Source organism: Larus michahellis, chromosome 1, assembly GCF_964199755.1.
Source record: "Larus michahellis chromosome 1, bLarMic1.1, whole genome shotgun sequence".
NCBI lineage: Eukaryota > Metazoa > Chordata > Aves > Charadriiformes > Laridae > Larus > Larus michahellis.
The window spans coordinates 57,425,653-57,443,289 of record NC_133896.1 but is presented as its reverse complement, the minus strand read 5'-3'; the positions used below and the strand labels follow the sequence as shown (position 1 = coordinate 57,443,289).

At 48.1% G+C, this 17,637-nt stretch overlaps 1 protein-coding gene across 3 annotated transcripts; it reads right to left on the bottom strand.

Annotated features, from left to right (window-relative positions):
• Positions 1–918: 918 nt before the first annotated feature.
• IL2RB (interleukin 2 receptor subunit beta) lies at positions 919–15,961 on the bottom strand. Of its 3 annotated transcripts, XM_074572729.1 has the most exons (10): positions 15,704–15,961; positions 14,350–14,450; positions 13,890–14,016; positions 12,245–12,350; positions 10,953–11,061; positions 9,814–9,962; positions 9,209–9,389; positions 7,327–7,423; positions 5,469–5,553; positions 919–4,098 (listed from the first exon to the last, which is right to left on the bottom strand). In XM_074572729.1, exons 2-10 carry the CDS (start codon positions 14,429–14,431, stop codon positions 3,271–3,273), a joined length of 1,764 nt encoding a protein of 587 aa, XP_074428830.1. In that variant the 5' UTR covers positions 14,432–14,450; positions 15,704–15,961; the 3' UTR covers positions 919–3,270. The 3 variants fall into 3 exon arrangements, with proteins under 3 accessions (XP_074428830.1, XP_074428827.1, XP_074428828.1); XM_074572726.1 differs by lacking the exon at positions 15,704–15,961 and having other exon boundaries at positions 14,350–14,683; XM_074572727.1 differs by lacking the exon at positions 15,704–15,961 and having other exon boundaries at positions 9,209–9,386; positions 14,350–14,683.
• Between the last annotated feature and the right edge of the window lie 1,676 nt (positions 15,962–17,637).

Sequence of the window (17,637 nt, the reverse complement as noted above, 5' to 3'; positions counted from 1 at the left end):
TTCCCCGGATAACTGGGGTCTAGCTGCGTTTTTAGACATACATGTATGCGTATATGGCTTTCCCAAGCTTACAGTATGAGGGTTTGCCACAGTGTGTCAGAACCCAGCTGAGGGCATTTCCCGATGCCAGACACCTTAATTTTTGTATCCATCTTTCCTGGAAAGAAGCATCCTCCTTCTCTGGTGTTTTCAGCAGAACAAAAAAATATAGAAACTCAATCTGATCTATCTAAGCAAGGATACCACATCTATCACCACAGGCTTTTGAATCAACCAAGGACCCAAAACCTTGATCAGATTTGGCTTCAGAGGAATTCCTTTGCTGCAAGTACCCTTCACTTTCTGCTTCTCCACAGTAAAAAAAAGGAAGGGATGTGGGAGGAGGCTGAGAGTAATGTTGCCTCTTTACGAAAAAGGTGTCTTGGAAAGAGGGAGATGAGAGATGTGACAGCTATCTTTGCTGTCTCTGGGCTTAAGATAAAGAGAGAACTTGTCTGCGGCGGTTAGCTCAGTATTTTCCACACAGTGCTGGCGTTCAGCTTTGGTTTGCCTCTGGTACTGATGGACACTGTTGTAGCATCTTTCTGTGGTTTTGCGAACCACATGCTGGGCGTTCGCATCAGCTTGAGAGGGGACCGCTCCCCATGTGACATTTCCAAAGAGGTCTTGGGGACCCAGCAGAGAATGGGCCCCGCATCACTGAGAGTGTTATGCCTTTGGTATTCACAACCTGGGTTACTCACGTATGAGACCACATGATCTTGTCTTCCTGGAAGAAAGGTCCGGTTATCACCAGATCTGATGTTGAGCACTTCCTGCCGCAGTGTGTCACACATTCACACCCAGCGTGGTGGCGAATGCAGTACTAACATCTTGCCAGCTCGAAAATTGTCAGCACTTTCACAAGGAGGGGGGGAAATACCCAGCCGGCAGGATGGCCCTCAGGGGTCTGCAGCATGATCACTTCCAACTCCGCTTTCTGTTTTAGGTGTCTGAGTCCCCTGGTGGAGGGAGTAGGAAGGAGGGCTAAAGGTATATTGGTCTGAGCAAAGCTTTGCCTAGTCCCCTATTCAGAAAACCTGTTAATCCTTTTCCCCCATCCCAAAGGACAGAAAAACACCGTAGTTTTCTTAATATTTCTTTTATTTACAAAGAGGCAAAGTTTTTTTGTTTTTTTTTTTTGTACTCATCTTAGCAGCAAGAATAATTGAGAAGCTTATGAAGACCTATATCAGGACAGGATAACCATCAGCACAACTAGGAACCTTGTCCCGTGTGAGACAGCAAGTTGCCCATTAGGGTCAAGGGATTCAGTGTCTCTTCTTGAAGTCCATCAGTGATCAGCTGGGCAAGCCTTGTGCTTCCTTATCTGGGAAGCTGTGGGGTCTTCCTCACCTGCTGTCTCCTGGAGACAATGGAGCAGTCCACGTCTTGATGCAGGTGCTGAAGAAGCTGATGAGAGGACAGGTCATAGCTCCTTCAGCCTCTCAGCCACAGGCAGGCTCAACTCCTTTGAGCAGCTCTTTTGAGGTGAAATCCAAGCCAGCGGGTGACCCAGTAGCTGGTACTCATAATGACATTCAGGCCGCATAATGCAAGGTCAGGTAACAGCGTGGGACCAGGACAAAGGGGAAGCTCAACGCTTGTGCAGACAGAGTTAGGGAAGAATTAGTTGTGGCTGATACTCACAGGGGTGACAGAAGCACCAAGTTCGATATCCTTGACCTTTTTGAAATAAAAACTCTAAAAGGAAATATCTTTATCACAGGGCTGGTATTTTCCCACTGCTGAATAGTCCAGAAATATGGCAGAAAGCAAACAGACAGTACAGAAGTTGAATGCAGGGATGGATGTAACCAGAACAGCTTGTCTTCCTTTGCCTTGCCACTTTTCTTCTGCAGTGTGCTGCTTTTTCTCAACCCAGATCAGCAAATGCAGAGGTAACAAAAAAAAAAAAAAAAGAAAAAAAAAGTAGTCTTTGCTATCCCCTTTCTTTGTGAGTGGATGGAGGTTTTCTTTTCAGCAAAGGTGCTGATTCGTGGGTTAGTTTCTGGGCTCATTCACCACATCTTTGCTGCTAATTAGGCAATGGTTTCCCTTGAGCAATGGAAGGAATGGGCAGCACCGTTGCGATGTTTTCCACTAATACACAGGATGTGGGATGAACTATTCTGCAATCAGCTTATCGTAGTCAAATAACCGTATTTTGCCAAGCAGGGCAGAGAGGCTTTCGATTTCATGAAAAATATTGCAGCAAGAATGGGAAATTGTGTGCGCTCTTTTTACTGCCATCATCAGACCTGGGGGAAAGAAGGAGGGGGGAGGGGATTTCCCCAGTATTTTTAACTCAATAATGGGGATTTCTTTTTACACTGCACTGCTTAGACAGCTGACATAGTTGTGGCTCTGAGCTGACCCTAGAGACTCAAGTCTAAAGCTGGACCGAGTAGCTCAGAATGTAATCTCTGATTCAAACTTGAGGTGGGGACATCACAATAAAAATTACACTTTTGGGCAGTTAACAAGAGATTCTTCATCCACTTCACCTTCAGCCCCAGCACTGACTGGCAGTGCTACTGTCCCTTGTACAAAATCTCAAAGCCACCTCTTCTGACATTTCTCCCTCCCATTAGAAGTTTTTAGGCTGGGACAAGGCAAACGGACCATGCGCCTGCTTAGCTTCAAAGCTGAGTGCTATTTTACACCAAAATACAGAGCACAGAAGTGCTGGCACAGCCTCCTAGTGGGAGCTGGGAAAGAAGAAATGGGCTGGTGAGGTCTGGGATGGCACTTGAGCAGTGTGGGAAGGGGTTTCTATACCATTGGATCCAGCAATAGCAGAGAAACAGGTTCAGTTATGAAGATGAGTCCTTGTTGGCCTGTACAGCTAAGAATGAAGCTTCTGTGTCTCCATTACCTGTGTCACCACTGAACAGATTTAATATGCTTTTATCATTCCCCAGGTATTGCTTTATTGTCCACTAGCCCAGTTCTCCATGCAAAGTGTCCTCCACTTTCCAGTGCTCTGTTTCACTAACCCTAGGAACTGATGCTACCCCTGTAGCCATCCATGAATTTACACCTTGTACATCCTATTCCTTTTCTGGTTTTGCAGCCCTTTAGAGTAACTGTGTTCTCCAGCCTCATTAAAGAACAGTTCCCATGGGTTTGATCCTGAAGCCACTTTCATGTCCTGAATAAAAAAACTGTCCATCCAGCCTTCCCAGCAGAGAAGACCTTTCCCACCTGTGGATTTCCTCCAGGCAGATGCTAGACAGGGCAATGGCTGTACTGGCTTTGGAGGTCCCTCAGAGAAAGGTAGGCACCAGTGTTTGGGACCTGGCTGGAAAAGGCTGTTCTGCATGAATCCTCATCCTGGTTTTGCCTTAAAGGTGGAGGCTGAGAGGAAGAAGAGGTAGCATGTGCTGTTGGTGTACAGGGGTCAATCAGAGGGCCTGCCTTCCCACTCCCCTCCATTACTTCAATAGTATTGCTGTCGTGCAGGTCTGGTGGGTCAGGAAAGTCTGTATTCGGATGGCAGAGGGCCTCAGCAGGTTGTAAAGCTGCTTTGTCCATCACCTTCTCATCCTGGTTCAGAACTGGTGTGGATGAGGTGCCTTCACTTGACTGGAGAGCCCCAGAAATAGCCATGGCCTGCTGGGCTTTACCTTCTGTCTCCTCCACGAAGGAGCTGTTTTGGAAGCCATGGGCTGCCTTGATACAGTGAAGGAAGTTGTGGGACAACACGGGCATGTCTTCTGCTAGTGTGCAGAAATCTGGGGAGGGGAGAGCATGGTAAGACTTGCCATCCTCGCTGCCACTGCCCTCTTGGGTGAAAGGCTCATAGGTGAAGTAGACCTGACAGGGCTCAATCTCAAAGGAGTTGGGAAGGTGGAAAAAGAAGTAGCCTTGGTTGGTGAAGCAGCTGGATACAGAGTGCCCACTGGTTTCTATGGGAGGATCAGGAGGCAGGGTTCCCTTGGAAAGTAGAAACTGGGATTCTTGGTCATTCTTCTGCATCACTTCAAGCATGGATATCTCTGGGGTTGTGCTGTTCACACAGTAGGAAGATGTGGAGAATGGGGAGGAGAGCCATTTCTGATGGGGAAGAAACACAGAAGAGAGACTGTTATGCCCAAAGTATAACACTCAGTGAGGAACCAAAGGTTTCTTCTCCTGAGCACCCACAGCAATCAAGTGACTTTTTCTCTGTCCAAGCAAGAGTTGCCAGAGGTGGTGGGGAGGGAAATTCACATTCATGAAGTCATGTCTCATCTGCACGATTTTCAGAGAGAATATATGTTTCTGTCACTTTGAAATCAAGAGTGGATCTCGCAAGCCTATGTTTTGAGATTTCTGGAGAGGGGAAAGGAAGATGGAGAATTAAAGGGAAAGGAAGAAAAAAAATTACAAGACCATAAAATGAAGGTGGAAACATGAAAAGCAGTACTGAGATGCATCTCATGCAATCTATCCCTAGGTGCTGAACCAGTTTCTGATACATCTACATGGCCCTATGTGATTTCTTGTCTCAAGTGATCTTCCAGGCCCTTTGTGCCTAGATTTCCCCACTCACCATGAGTGACATCCTGCAGTGCATCATTATCCTTAAAAAAACCCTACTTTTGATAACACCCAAATTCATTGCCTTTATGACCAGTGAAGCAATTTTTCTAGTTCTTTCTGCACTGAGAAAGTGTCTTCAGTGCCTGCTGCACACCCCCGCCCCCCTACTCCACACTCTTCCCCTGTAGTTTAAGTTTTCTAAGTTTTTTTGCAGGTAGGCTTTTCCAAAGCTTTGCTGTCCTCTGGACCCTCTGCAGTTTGTTTCCATCCTTCCTAAAGTGAGATGCCCCTTGGGATCACCTCCCACGTCTTGGATCTGACACTCCCTTTAATACTGCACAGAATGGTAATCGTCTCCTTGCAGCTGCCCATGCTCACGGAGAGATTAGGGGAAAGGAGAATGTATGGGTAGATAAAGAAGGGAATGAGACAACAAGAATGCAGAAAACAGCTAAGTGCCATTCAGTGTGACGGCAATTCACATTAGGAGCAGAGGAAAGGCTCACAGCCAGGAGGAGGGGATCGCAGCGGGAAATCTGGGGAAGAGCTTGGCAGCCTAGGGCAGGCAGGGAGGGACAGAAGTGGGGTGGAAGGGGATCTGAGAGGCCAAGTTCCCTCCCTTGTTTTCTCTCAGGCTCCCCATTAGGGGAGCAGGGTGCTGAGGTTTGCGTGGTTTGCCGTTTCTCAGTTCTGTAATTAGGGACGCCTCAGACGAGTGTCAGGTTTTAGAAGGTCAGAAAATAAAACTCGAACAGAGAACCCAGCAGCTGGTGCTACGGGCACATGTCGTGTGTGCACATGTAGGTCTGATAACCTGCTGGTTGTCCCAGGCATGTGCAGATGGACCCTCCTTTCCCTCGTTTCTCCTTTATAACCACATGGCTCCATCCCCAGTTCCATACCTGAATGTCACCTCCATGAACCGAAACGAGTGGGGGAAAGAATTTCTCGGGGTCTGGGATGTGAATCTTCAGGATCTTCTTAAACCTTGAGAAAGGAGAATGAGATGGAGGAATGAAGCAGGGCCTGATCCTGACCAATCTGGCATTGTGGTATGAGTAGGAGAGAGAATTGCAGCTCATGTGTACTACCATGGTGTGAGGGGGAGGTAAAATAAGAACAAGCCTGAGGGCTGTCCTTGCTGAAATGCAGTAGCTGAGGGATGAGAGGTATAGAGATGAGGCACTTAAACCTAACATTGGACGATACCCACCCCTCAGACTTTTCCCTAGTGAAGCACAACCAGTAGTTCACTGGTTTCTTCCCTGACTTGGCTGGTGACCTTAACTTCTCCACTTGCCCCTTTAGCCCCTTGTTCTGATAACAAGCTGGGCAGGTCTCCCTTGTTTCCAAGTTCTAGCAGTTGTGATTTGCCCCCTCTTTGCTTTCCTGCCACTGCAATGACTCAGAGGACCATATTGGCCTGAACGGGACCATCGCTGCCAAAGCCGTGCTACAACGTCTGTCTGTCCCATTATCAGGACACTGTGTGGTGTAGCATGCCCTGCATCAGCCCAGTGGCCTCTACTTTACTGTGTTGTCATCCCGAGGCACCATGAAGTGATCTAATCTGCTCTTCAGTCCTTCAGAGAAGTTGGCTGATCGTGTCAGCTCTTTGCTGAGGGTTTGGTGTGGAATGCTCCGAGGAAAAACCCTCCTGACCTCTGTAGGCAATCAGTGTACTCTCTGAAGCATCAGAATTTGCTAGTTCTTGCATATAAACTACCTTACATCACTGCAGATGCTATTTTTATTCATGCGTGTCTAATCCTTCCTTGGATCTTACCTCAGCATTATCTTCCATCCAGTTCCCCCAGGTTAATTATACTCCATGGAGAAAGGAGCCCTTTTTATCTCACTCTGTGCCATACAGCTAATACTTCCTCACCCTTGTGTTATGACTCAAGGTAAAACACAGTGACCAGTGTCTTTCTCAGTATCCATCTTCCTTCAATATGCATCTCCTTCTTTCCTTACGGAGAAGCCATCACAGCCTCTGCTGCCTCATCCCTGAGAACATTTTTCCTGCTCCCTGTCACGAACATCAGCATTCTGCTTCTCTGCCCCTGTCCTGAGAAGAGAAAACCTGAGGCCATTTCTAACCTTGCCATGCTGACAGGTCACTCTCCCTATTATTGCACGGAGTAACCTTGTGAGACACTTTCAGTTCTGAATAAAAGCAGTGCCTGGGTAGAAGCGCAGGCAAAGAGATCTTTAAAGCATCATGTAGATGTTTACCAGCATGTGATGAGACACTTCAGGACTGCACAGACCACTGAGAGGAAGAATTGTACTCCTCATTTTGGCTGCAGACCAAATGTCACTATGTCATGCCCGAGCTCTTGCCGGAATGTTCAACCGAGAAGGTAGCGCTACCTAAGCTTGCTTGGTCCTTTCTATTGAGGGATTGCTCAACCCAGTGGCCTTCTTTTTAAGATGCCATTTTGTTGCATCCCTGCTAGGGAACCCCACTCTTACCCACGGACAACAAAAGTGCTGAGGCGGCTGTTTTGAATTCAGCCAGGACATGTCACGAGGTCACAGGAGTGTGGCACGATACAATCATGATGGTGAAACCACATCATCTTGGGTGGTGATATATCTCCCCAGACAAATGTCGTCCTCAAAAGGTTGGACTACAAATCATATTTTTAAGTCACTCTCTATCCTGAGTAATGCCAAGTGAAAAATAACCCTGGTTTCAAGAAGACACACAAGATACAAGAGAGGAACAAAGAGGAAAAGTTGTTTCTCATTTACCATTTCAGGGTCCGTAAATTAATAAGGAAGGCAGTCCCAATGATCACAAAGATGCAGGTGGTCACTATAAGTGCTGGCAAGACCGGACGGGACGTTTCTGCAAGGTGAGAGAGAATGAGGGAGTTGCTGTGAAAATTTAGACAGGATTCTGGCAGTAGGAGCTACAGCCGTTCCATGGTGGTTCAAGATGATCAGTGATATAAAATTGTAATAAACAGGTGGTCAGATAAATGAGTTCTGCTGTGTTGTGTAGGATGCCTTTGAGGGTTTCAGAGTCTACTTGGCATTGCTTAATAGATAATTTGTGTTGAACAACCTGAAGTCCCTGTTCATAACAGTACCACAGCTGGGGATTGCCACAGATGAGGTGGCATAGTGCACTTGTTAAAGTGTCCATCAACCTGTCTGTCTCATGGCAAAGGAAAGCAGGGAGTCCAAAAATCAGCTTAAGTGGAACTGGAGACTTGAAAGAGCATTATGAGCCAGTGGGAGAGACAGAGTCATGGGGTTCAGGGTTCTTTAAGAAAGCAGGAGGACAAAGGATAGAGAAGGTTAGGTGTCAAGAGGCTGTCTACTTTCTTTGGAGAGGTGAAGGAAAGCTTTAGGAAGCTAGGAATTTTACAACATTCCACCACATGATGATTTTGGAACTTGGATTGTGGGCTTAGGAGAAAGAGACTGAGTTCCCACATTGACAGCACTGCTAGCACTCCTCAGGCTTGTCTGGTATTATCTCAAACTTTTCTTAATTTGTCTTTCACACACATCTCCCCAGTGCACTTTTGCTTGGTCTTGCTATTCTGGTGCCCGTCTCCCCTGCCTGCCACCCCCATGTCCCTCCATCCCTAGTACCCCTTGGTTTGGGTCTGCAGAGTTCCTCTGGAGTAGGTGTGAGGGAGCAGATCAAAGTAAAAGAAGGAGGAGACATTTTTAGGACATTCTTTCTCTGCCTGTCCTTGAGATGCTGCTAAGATCACTTTGTCTCCTCTGCCTCTGGTACCCTGGTTATCTTTGGGTCTTGGTTGCTATGACAACTGGTTGCGGCTGTATCCTATTCATTGACATCACACGCTGTCAAAATTTGATCGCCACAGCAACACAGTGCCCTTTCTAAACATAGCTCCTCTGTTTATACCAGCACCAGGCACAACAGAGAGGGGCTGAGCAGAGGCAGAGTGGGGGCGACATGAGAAGGAATAACCTCTATCTGCTTATTTTTCGGAAAAGACATGAGAGAGACCACTGCCAATGACTCACCAAAAAGACTTGCTCAGGGCACTATCTTTCAAGGATGGAGGTGTCCTCCCTGCTGTGGTTCGTGGTAATGACTGATGCAAGTCTCCGCGGACCTTGTTGGAAGGGACTTACATGTAAGTCTCTCTCATTCTCCATGAGACTTTGCTTCCTAGGCTCAGGTCTCCTTCTGTTCAACATCTGAGTGCTCTGTTTCACTGCATTTCACTGATCAATGTCTTCAAGGAACTGCTACATTTTAGAAAGCTGGATTTATGTCCCTAGGTCACAGGAGCACCTGGGAAAATGCCAGTCCTGGCCACTGCTTCTGCAGGTCAGACTTCTGGCCTTACTGCTCTGGGGAAACAGTCCCTGATTTACATTTTGTGGATTTTTGCCTGGCTTCTGGAAGTCAGAGGGGCTCTGTCAGGGTCAGGACATCTTTGTCCTTAAGCCCTGTTGAGCCAGCCTGACCTAACAGATTAGGAGGGGCAGATCATTTCCAATCTTTCTATTGCTCTTTGATTAACACAATCCTCCCACAAACCCATCTTCCTCCCACTTCCCAGCCTGCTTTGGCCCTTCTACTTCGTTTTCCCTGAGTGCCCTCTTTTCCCTCCAAGCCAGACTGCCTGACTCTGATCCTTACGGTTGGCACGTGTCCTCCACAGTATCGTCTCGCTCCAGTCGCTCCACACGCCTTTGTAGGTACCTGAGGCTCTTGGCCTTGCACGGACAGCCGCCTCGTATTTCAAGCCGGGGGAGAGGCTCTCAAACATCATCCACATCTGGTCCTGCTCAACGGTTAAAATGGTGAAGTTCTCTGCCTTCTGGAAGAAGGGTAAAATTAGAGCACCATCAACACCCTGCCATGACTTACAGCCTCATGTACCCATCTCTTCCAAGGCCCTGAAAAAGGACCTGTCTCAGATCCCTACACCTCAAGCACTGCTTGTTCACCCCGGAGGAAAATTCTTCTTCTCTTTACTTTTTTCACCCCTTTCAGGTCTGTCCTGGAGCCGTCTGGGTTTCTTTGTGGCAGGACTAAGTAAAATAGGATTCCCATCTGCCTACATGTCACCACAAAACACTGTCAGCAGGTGATGAAAGTAAAAGGGTGAGGGGGTGTCATCTGCTCTGCAGATTCACCAAAACCGGTTTCATCCCAAGTGGAAGCCCAGGGGCAAGTTGGGTGACATAAAGAAGACTGGGATTCGTACGGTGACAGGTCCCAGTACCCCACTCTGTACTCACCTCCCAGAACAGACTTGTGTTTCGGTACCGCACTTGATATTCCCGCTCCCCATCCAAATAGTGAGAAGAAATATTCAGGGTCCATGTCAAGTTGTAGGTGTTTTCCGTTTTGTGAATCAGCTGAAGGTTTCCTGGAGGCCTCAGCTTTACTGGAAAGAGAGAAGGATCAGGGCTGATACCTCTGCACTCTCTGTCTGTAACAGGGCTCCACCGCCAACCCCACTGCAGCAGGGCTGGTGTCTTGGCTGTGCTCACAGACTCCAGCCAGCCACAACCAGAGACTGTTAGTGAGTTCCCTCTCTCTGTTCCTCCTTCTTCCCCACTGTCACTGAAAGCAACAGGCTTATTGTCTCTTACATTAAAGGCAGCTCCTCCTGGGAGCCTGTGAGAGTGGCCCCTGCAGTCATTGCAATCAATCCCACATGGCCACGCATTCTATCTTGTAGGGGTGATCCATGAGGCAATTGTATGGACAGGAATGGAGCATGGATGGGGAGACAGCTGCTTTCCAGCTGCTCTTTCAGAGAGCTACAGCCACAGGGGATGAAGTTATACAGACTGCCTAGGCTGATCCTTCCCAATCCCTGACTCCAGCCATGCCTTTTTTTGCCTTACCTAGCAGCAGCTCTATTGAACGTCTCCTTGAGCCAGGTAAACTCACACATCCAGCAAAAAGGTGACCCAAGCAGATGTTTTTCTGCTGGATTAGTGAGCTGAATCCTTTCAGCAAAGACTGATGCATGCCAAAGCTGCCTTAAAGGAGGGTGGAATCGCATATCTGGTAGGAGCAGCAGGGGAAGACCAGCAAGACTTTCCCTCTTTCTTGCAGCATGTATTTTTCGGGAGGTCAGCTGAGCTGTCATTGCCTATTTGAAGCCAGAAGTCCTGGCACAAAGTGCTCTCATTTAACAATGTCCCAGATATAGGACAGGATAGGAGGTAGCTGGCATGACACTGCGTGTTAGAGGTGCAGGTGGCAGCAGTCAACATGGTTCATCTGTGCTGGTTGTAGCAGGGGACAAGGAAAAGACACAAGTCTAAAATCATCCATGGGTGGCGCATAGGGGTGGACGGGGCAGAGAAATTAGTTATAAATTTATGGGGAAGCTTCAGAGACTGCAAGACAGACGAGTACTCACTATTTTCAAGTGGACTGAAATCTTCTATTCGTGCAGGCATAGACATATTCTCCCCAGTGTTGCAATGGACAGACAGGGTAAGACGGTCTGCAGCGGTGAAGCATTGAGTCTACAAGGAAAATTTACCATTAGGGACACTAAAGCCTCATAAATAAGCATTCATCTTTCTAAGCATTGCCTGTGTATAAGAGGTTTAGGAATACTTGACAATAAATATGGACAATATTTGTGGCTTAAAGGCATAAGCCTCAGCAGTGAGTGAGGAACCAAAGATTTATACTTCACGTGATTAGATTTTTTCTTGTTCATTGGCGAGAAGGGCACAAAGTATTGTGGTATGGTAGTTTGCTAGGATTGCTGTATGTGCTGACTAAGCAGGAAAAATTTACTTGCTATGAGTGACATTTATTGAGAAAAGATATTTCTGCTAAAACATTTTGTGCTCATTGGTAAGACTGAGGTGACATTAGTATTAAATATTACTCTTGAAATGCAGTGATACTAACAGGCCGTATACATCATAGAGTATTAAATAAGCAATAGGGAAATGAGCTTGATTAGAAAGAAAAGATTTTGGAGCCATTTACCAACCCTGCAATTTGTCTTTGCACATGATGTGCAAATGTAAGAAAGCTTGTCTGTCGTTAGAACTGGTTGTGACTTTATCAATAAGGAGAATTAGCTCATATTTGGATTTGGTTTTTTTCTGAAAACACAAGAACTAGAGTAACTCTGGCTATGACTGAAGGAAGCACATAATGAGTCTAAAACCAGACTGTTTTAAATGAAGAACAATAGCTAGAGGATTTGCATTACCATTAGCTCCAGTGATGTGTTGTTGTTGCCTCTTGCATTTGACATATCTAACCAGACTTCATAGGAGTTAATGATCTGGAAAATGGTACTAACCTCTTTAAGCAAAATGAGGTCAAGAGGTGACCTTAGAGCTGGTGATGATGTCCATCCCTCCTCAGAGGAAGGGATTAGAGACAAAGCCAGGTAACTGAGACATGGGACACTGCATGTGATCTGTCTGTCCTGCACCTCTTCTGCATGTGTCAGGACAGCATGGCCCAGCTCACAATGAAACCAGTCCCTCCTGCAGGGGAACCCACAGGGGCGATGCATATCAACAACACACAACATCAAGCCTAACCCCAGAACTGGAGGCAGGGATTAGGTTTGGGCTTTTTATACTGCTCCTGGGTGTCACACTGTTTATACACCCAAAATCAACATACAAATCCTTTCCGCCTTGTCATTAGCCCGAACATCCCAGACAAATTACTCACATTACTGTTTTTGCTGAAGGTCTTGATGCATCTTCTTGGCCCAGCCGTGTGTTCTGCCTTGGGTAATTCACAGTGCTTCTTGAATTTTTCAGTTAAGGGAAACAACCTGGGTTTTAAGCAGGAGAACTCCAGAGATCTGGGGAGGCTCTTTTGTATTTAGTCAAACTTTATGTAACACTAAAGGCCTTTCAAAGCATTTTGCATCCTACCATATTTGCTGAACAGTGTACAACAAGGATGTAATCCCACTTTCTCTCCCCACTGCATCGCTCGGTTAGCTCTCCCCAATGCACCCCAGTTATTTAAATCCAAAGACACCAGTAGGTTTCCAGTTTCCAAGTCTTCACAAAACCCTCTTGCTACATTCTCTGCTTCCTGTTGATATCAGAGAGCATGCAGACCCTAAACACACCTGTTGCCCACAACTGCGCTAACGTGGCCCTGGAAGACAGGTGCCTGTTTCAGCCCCTCTAGGCTTTACAGGTGTCCTTCAAGCCACTGACAGTCCCATAGGATCTCATACGCTGAGTGGATGCATCTTCTGAAACAGGTCACATCCCAGTCAATCAGGACCGTACATCACACTTGGCAGTGCTGCACCATGACCTCTCTTCTGCTCTGACAAGTGTGGCTGGACAGCCTAAGCTGAGCTATGGCACAAGGGGTGACAAGGGTGGGAGAGCATCCCTGGGGTTGCAGCTTGAGGGGGTATCAGACTGAGCTGCCTGCTCCTGCTGTTAGGTCAGATCAAACCTGGGACTCGCTGACGGTGCAGAGAGGTGGTGTCCTAGAGCCCTGGTCGAGCAATGGCACAGTTCCAAATACAGCACAAATTCCAGCCCCTGTCTCAGTGATTCACACCCATGGAGCGATATAAATGTTTTGGCTTCCTAGGTCCATGCACCAGCCCCCAGAACATATTTGCCCATCTCACCCCATTGGAGGTGCCTCTATGACGGTCACAAGCAACACACCCACTGCCAGAATCACACTGAGCCTCTCCTAATGACAGGCACCCAGGAAAGCCCTGGGGTAGGCTGGTAAATCTTTTGGCTAAAGATGTCATACTTGGAGACCACAGAGACTCAGCCAGCCCCCACTGTAGTGCTGGCCACACACCTACCTCTCTGCTGGGAGATGCGTGGGAGAGGTAAACATCACAAACTGAGAGAGATGAAAGGGCCAGGGGAGGTAAGGGGAACAATATTTACCTTCATTTATTGTTACTCATGGTGCAACATCCCAGATCATCCTGGCAATGAGCAAATGGCCCCTCTATAACTTTAATTCCACCCTCCTCCACCCCAATCTCTATACATCCTCCTTTTCCATTGAAAATGCCATTCAGTCCAGGGGGTGACTACCAAGGAGGAGGGATTTTTTGGAAAATGAAGCACAGACAGAGCTATAAAGCTGGAAGATAGGCTGTGCTAGACAGTTTGGGACTGTCAGATGACAAACACTGAGCAGTGGCCAGCATCTCAGACCCCATTCAGTTAAAGACAGTTCAAGGCAAAGCCCCTCAGCTCTGTGACTCCACTACACCCGGCCTGGGGAGGGGAAGCCTACATTTTTTTTAAGTGGTAAACTTTCCAGGACACTTCATTCAAAGCATTGGCTTTCCTCAGCCTCTCCAGTCACCCACCTGTCATAAAAAGCAAACATCGATGAAATCTCCAGCTGGCATGGTGCTTCAAGCAGCTCCCTGCTTGGGGTCCAGTCACAGAAGAGAGCTGCCCGCGAGTCATACCAACAAGTGAGGCTGGAGGCACCTGCCAGCAGGGAAGAGATGGACAGCAACGCGGACGAATTAGAAATTATGTTTGTCATTAACCATCACCCTGGACAATTCTGCCCCATCCCAAACTACAGACGGACTCCTCTGCTGGGTAACTGACTCCAACTAAGAAAGGCAGAGCCATCCACTTCTCTATGTCCTTGGAGGCTGATGTGCTCATAAGAGATCTGTAACTATTGCAACCTCCTCTTGGCTGTGCGTTACACCACGAGCATTGCACAGCAGCACACCGTGGCACACACACTCCTCTGACTGACCACCCTCCCTGCCCACCCAGCTGGCACGGGTGAAGGGAATCACTTCTTACCTTGTGCCGAGTCTGATGCCTGCAAGAGAGGCGTGAGGCTGAACAGCCAAAGGTGACACAGAAGCAGCAAAGAGGGCTTCATCTGTGCTGGTGGTGACACACTGAAAGAGATAAGACGCCCCCCCAGCATAGCTCAGCAATGCAAATTAGGAAGTTGACATCTCACAGGAGGCATGCTCAAAGCCAGCGCCGATCTTCCAGGCTCAGAAACTCATACCCTTTCCACTCCAGAGTCTGTGCTTTTCCCTCAGCACCTCATCGCTCTCCTGCCTTGGGTGTTTTGCTCAGCACTGAAACCATTCGCAGTGCAGCACAGACAGGCTGTTTGCAGGAGTGATGCCTCCTGGAAATGTGTGTGCGAGCGCACAGCGGTCCGCGTGTGTCGTCTCAGGCTGCTTGCTGACTCAGGTAGAGAGTGGTGCCTTGGCTGCGCGCGGCTTGCGCTTTGAAGGGTTTCTCTTTTTGGTAAGCCCTAGGGCTGAAATAACTAGGTGCTTGCTGAGTAAGAGGGGTCTCTGGACGCAACTGACAAAAGCTAGTTGCAGAGCTCATCGCTTAGAAGGTAGGTTTTGAATGGCTTGTTTGGGACAGAGGAGGAAATCAGGGAGAAGTTTGTCAGGTTCTGGAAAGTCAAGGTTTTGCCATATCACACAATATTACGGTGTCATGTACAAACCATGCATCATCCTCACCAAATAGACCCCGCACTGCCTTGGAAGGAGTCATTTTTAGGCATAGCAGAAAATTTGGCCTTTGTAATTAGGAAACTCTGCAGCACCCCTCATCCACGCATGGCACCCAGAGAAACTCCTTGTCTTACAAAGCCTGTACAGCCACGCTCCATATGAGGCAGATGGGGCTTACGGTCTTCTCATCCAAGCCTCCCTCTCTCCCCATCCACCTGGACACCCGTACCTCGAGGTCTGCCTCTGCCCACAGGAGAAGGAACCACCCTCACCTCTCAGTAAGCCTGGAGCCCAGCCAGAGCTGAGCAAAACAAGACAGTCCCTCTAGAGCCTGCTGGGACTGCCAGGGGAGTGGGAAGAGAGGGTTTATAAAGGGCTGGCATGAGGCATAATATCGATTCCCGTTGTGATAAAAGATTAAGTTCAGAGGAACTAAAACATGACGACAATGCATTAACAGACAAAGGGGAGAGAGAGGGAAAGAAAGCAGGCGGTGTGGTTGTGAGATGTGGGGTATGATTTGAGAGGACTGTGGATAGACGGAGAGATAAATATGTGCTCAGCCCTCCCCAACAGCAAGATTCAGTTTGTCAGACTGAAACTCCTTCCAAGACGCTTTTCAGATCAGCCACCCCCATGTGGGAGAGAGTTGGCATCACCCCGTTTACCTTCCAGCTCCAGGCAATGAGTGGTCCAGACGAAGAGAGTCCCCGGGTACCAGGTCGTGAGGTTGGATGGAAGCAGGTGCTGGACATCAAACAGTGAGGGGAACGGGAGGAGGGAAAGGGAGAGGGATGGAGGTGGATATCTTAGCTCTGTGCATGTCCAGGTGTCAGCCAGCTACTGGCATGAGAGGAGAGGTGCCTGCAGCCTGGCAGTTCTGCTGCGGAGCCGTTCCTCTCGTACTTGCACGGTCTCTCTCTCTTCTCCCTCTCACCTTTGCACAGGAAGCTGCCGCTTGCTTGCCTTGTCAGACTGAGACGAGGCCCTGAAGTATCGAAAAGGCTAGCGAGGCCGAGAATAAAAAGCCCCAAACCACGTCCTACTTCCTGCTGGTAAAGCAATAGGTGCAGAAACAAGGGTGGAGGGATCAGGTGTTATCTTGCAGTGCTCAGATATACTGGGACCAGTTTGTAACTATTGCTGGGAAGCAAAAGAGAGAGAGAGAGAGAAGGACCTGTCTTCTTGGGACACCAGCAGGAGATCCTGTTTCAGACACTGAAACAGATCACTCATATCACTCTCGGCGTCTGTACACGTGCACAGACCACTTTGAAACTGGGTATAGGAGTCAATCTGCAGCAGAAATACCATGGAACACTTTGTGAAAAACAACTCGAGTCATTGACCTAAGCAATACCAGAATGAAACCAGTCTCAGCATCAGTGCCCCAGTTTCAGAGGATCCATCCTGGGTCAGAGCAGGAGTGGAACGAGGGCAGTGCTGAGTGTGAGCAAGCCTGAAGCACAACCTTCACACTTGCAGATGGTGTGACACCACAGGAACACCCATCCCATGGCCTCCCTACCCAGCTGAACACCACACTCGCTCCACAGAAGGAAGAATCACCCCCTCCGACTTGAGCCTCGCAGCTAGTCCAGACAGGCAACACCACCCTGCATTAGCTGCAGTGTCTGTTTGGCATGGCTTGTCCATTCAACAAGCCAGAGGGGGTGCAAAAAATATGTCCACCTTCTTATCAGAGAATCATAGAATGGTTTGGGTTGGAAGGGACCTTAAAGATCCTCTAATTCCACCCCCCTTGCCATGGGCAGGGACACCTTCCACTAGACCAGGTTGCTTAAAGTCCCATCCAGCCTGGCCTTGAACACTTCCAAAGCTTCATGTCCCCTCACCTTCACAGGTGAATAACCCCTCACAGGCCCTGCAGGGCATGTTTAGTTTTAGAAGATCCTTTCACCACAGGCAGAGGTCTTTCCCAGCACACTTTGCCTTCACATCCCAAGCCAAGCCAGACATACAAACACAAATCCATGGCCAGATGATTGCCCAGTTCACAGATAGGCATGCACATGTATACGTGTCCGTGCACACCTCTCTTTTTCTATACACAAATATAATTCTCTGAAATACAGCATATCACGTTTCCTGTCTGGTCTGAGCCGCACGAAGATGGCCGCTGGTGTGGGGCCAGATGATGAGAATCTCCTTTTATACACACAGTGGTCGCCCCGCTCTGTGCACCTCACCTTTCTCTCCAAGAGCAGCTCAAGGCCCAAGCTCAGGTCCAGCAAGCAGTTTTTGCTGACCAAAAGTTGCCAGAGGCTTACCTCAAGTCTCCAGGCAGCTCCTTTTTGAGGACTCTATAAACCTGGAGGATAGGGCCTCCTTTAACAACAAAGGGATCTTGGTTTCAGGTAGTTGGAAAAGGGTGTGGGAAGAGGAGGAGTTTTTAGTCACAGGCAGCCCAGCCCAGAGACTGGATCTCAGAAGATATTAGACCTCAAAAAAAAATAGTTTTGGAGTAAAACAGTGATATGAAGCTATGGGCAGAGCCATTTTGAAGGAGGTTGCAATAGTGGATTCTCATGGCCATTTCTGGGAGAGCATTGTGGTTAATGACTTAGTGAGCTGTCTGGAG

Bases quoted from the DNA above. Each gene is read 5' to 3' on its own strand.
- IL2RB (XM_074572726.1), bottom strand. From the start codon at position 14,479: ATGCTGGGGGGGCGTCTTATCTCTTTCAGTGTGTCACCACCAGCACAG. The intron at 14,017-14,349 runs GTAAGAAGTGAT...CCCTGCTGGCAG, and splicing joins GGCATCAGACTCGGCACAAG to GTGCCTCCAGCCTCACTTGT. The intron at 12,351-13,889 runs GTGGGTGACTGG...CTTAAAACCCAG, and splicing joins ATGTTTGCTTTTTATGACAG to GTTGTTTCCCTTAACTGAAA.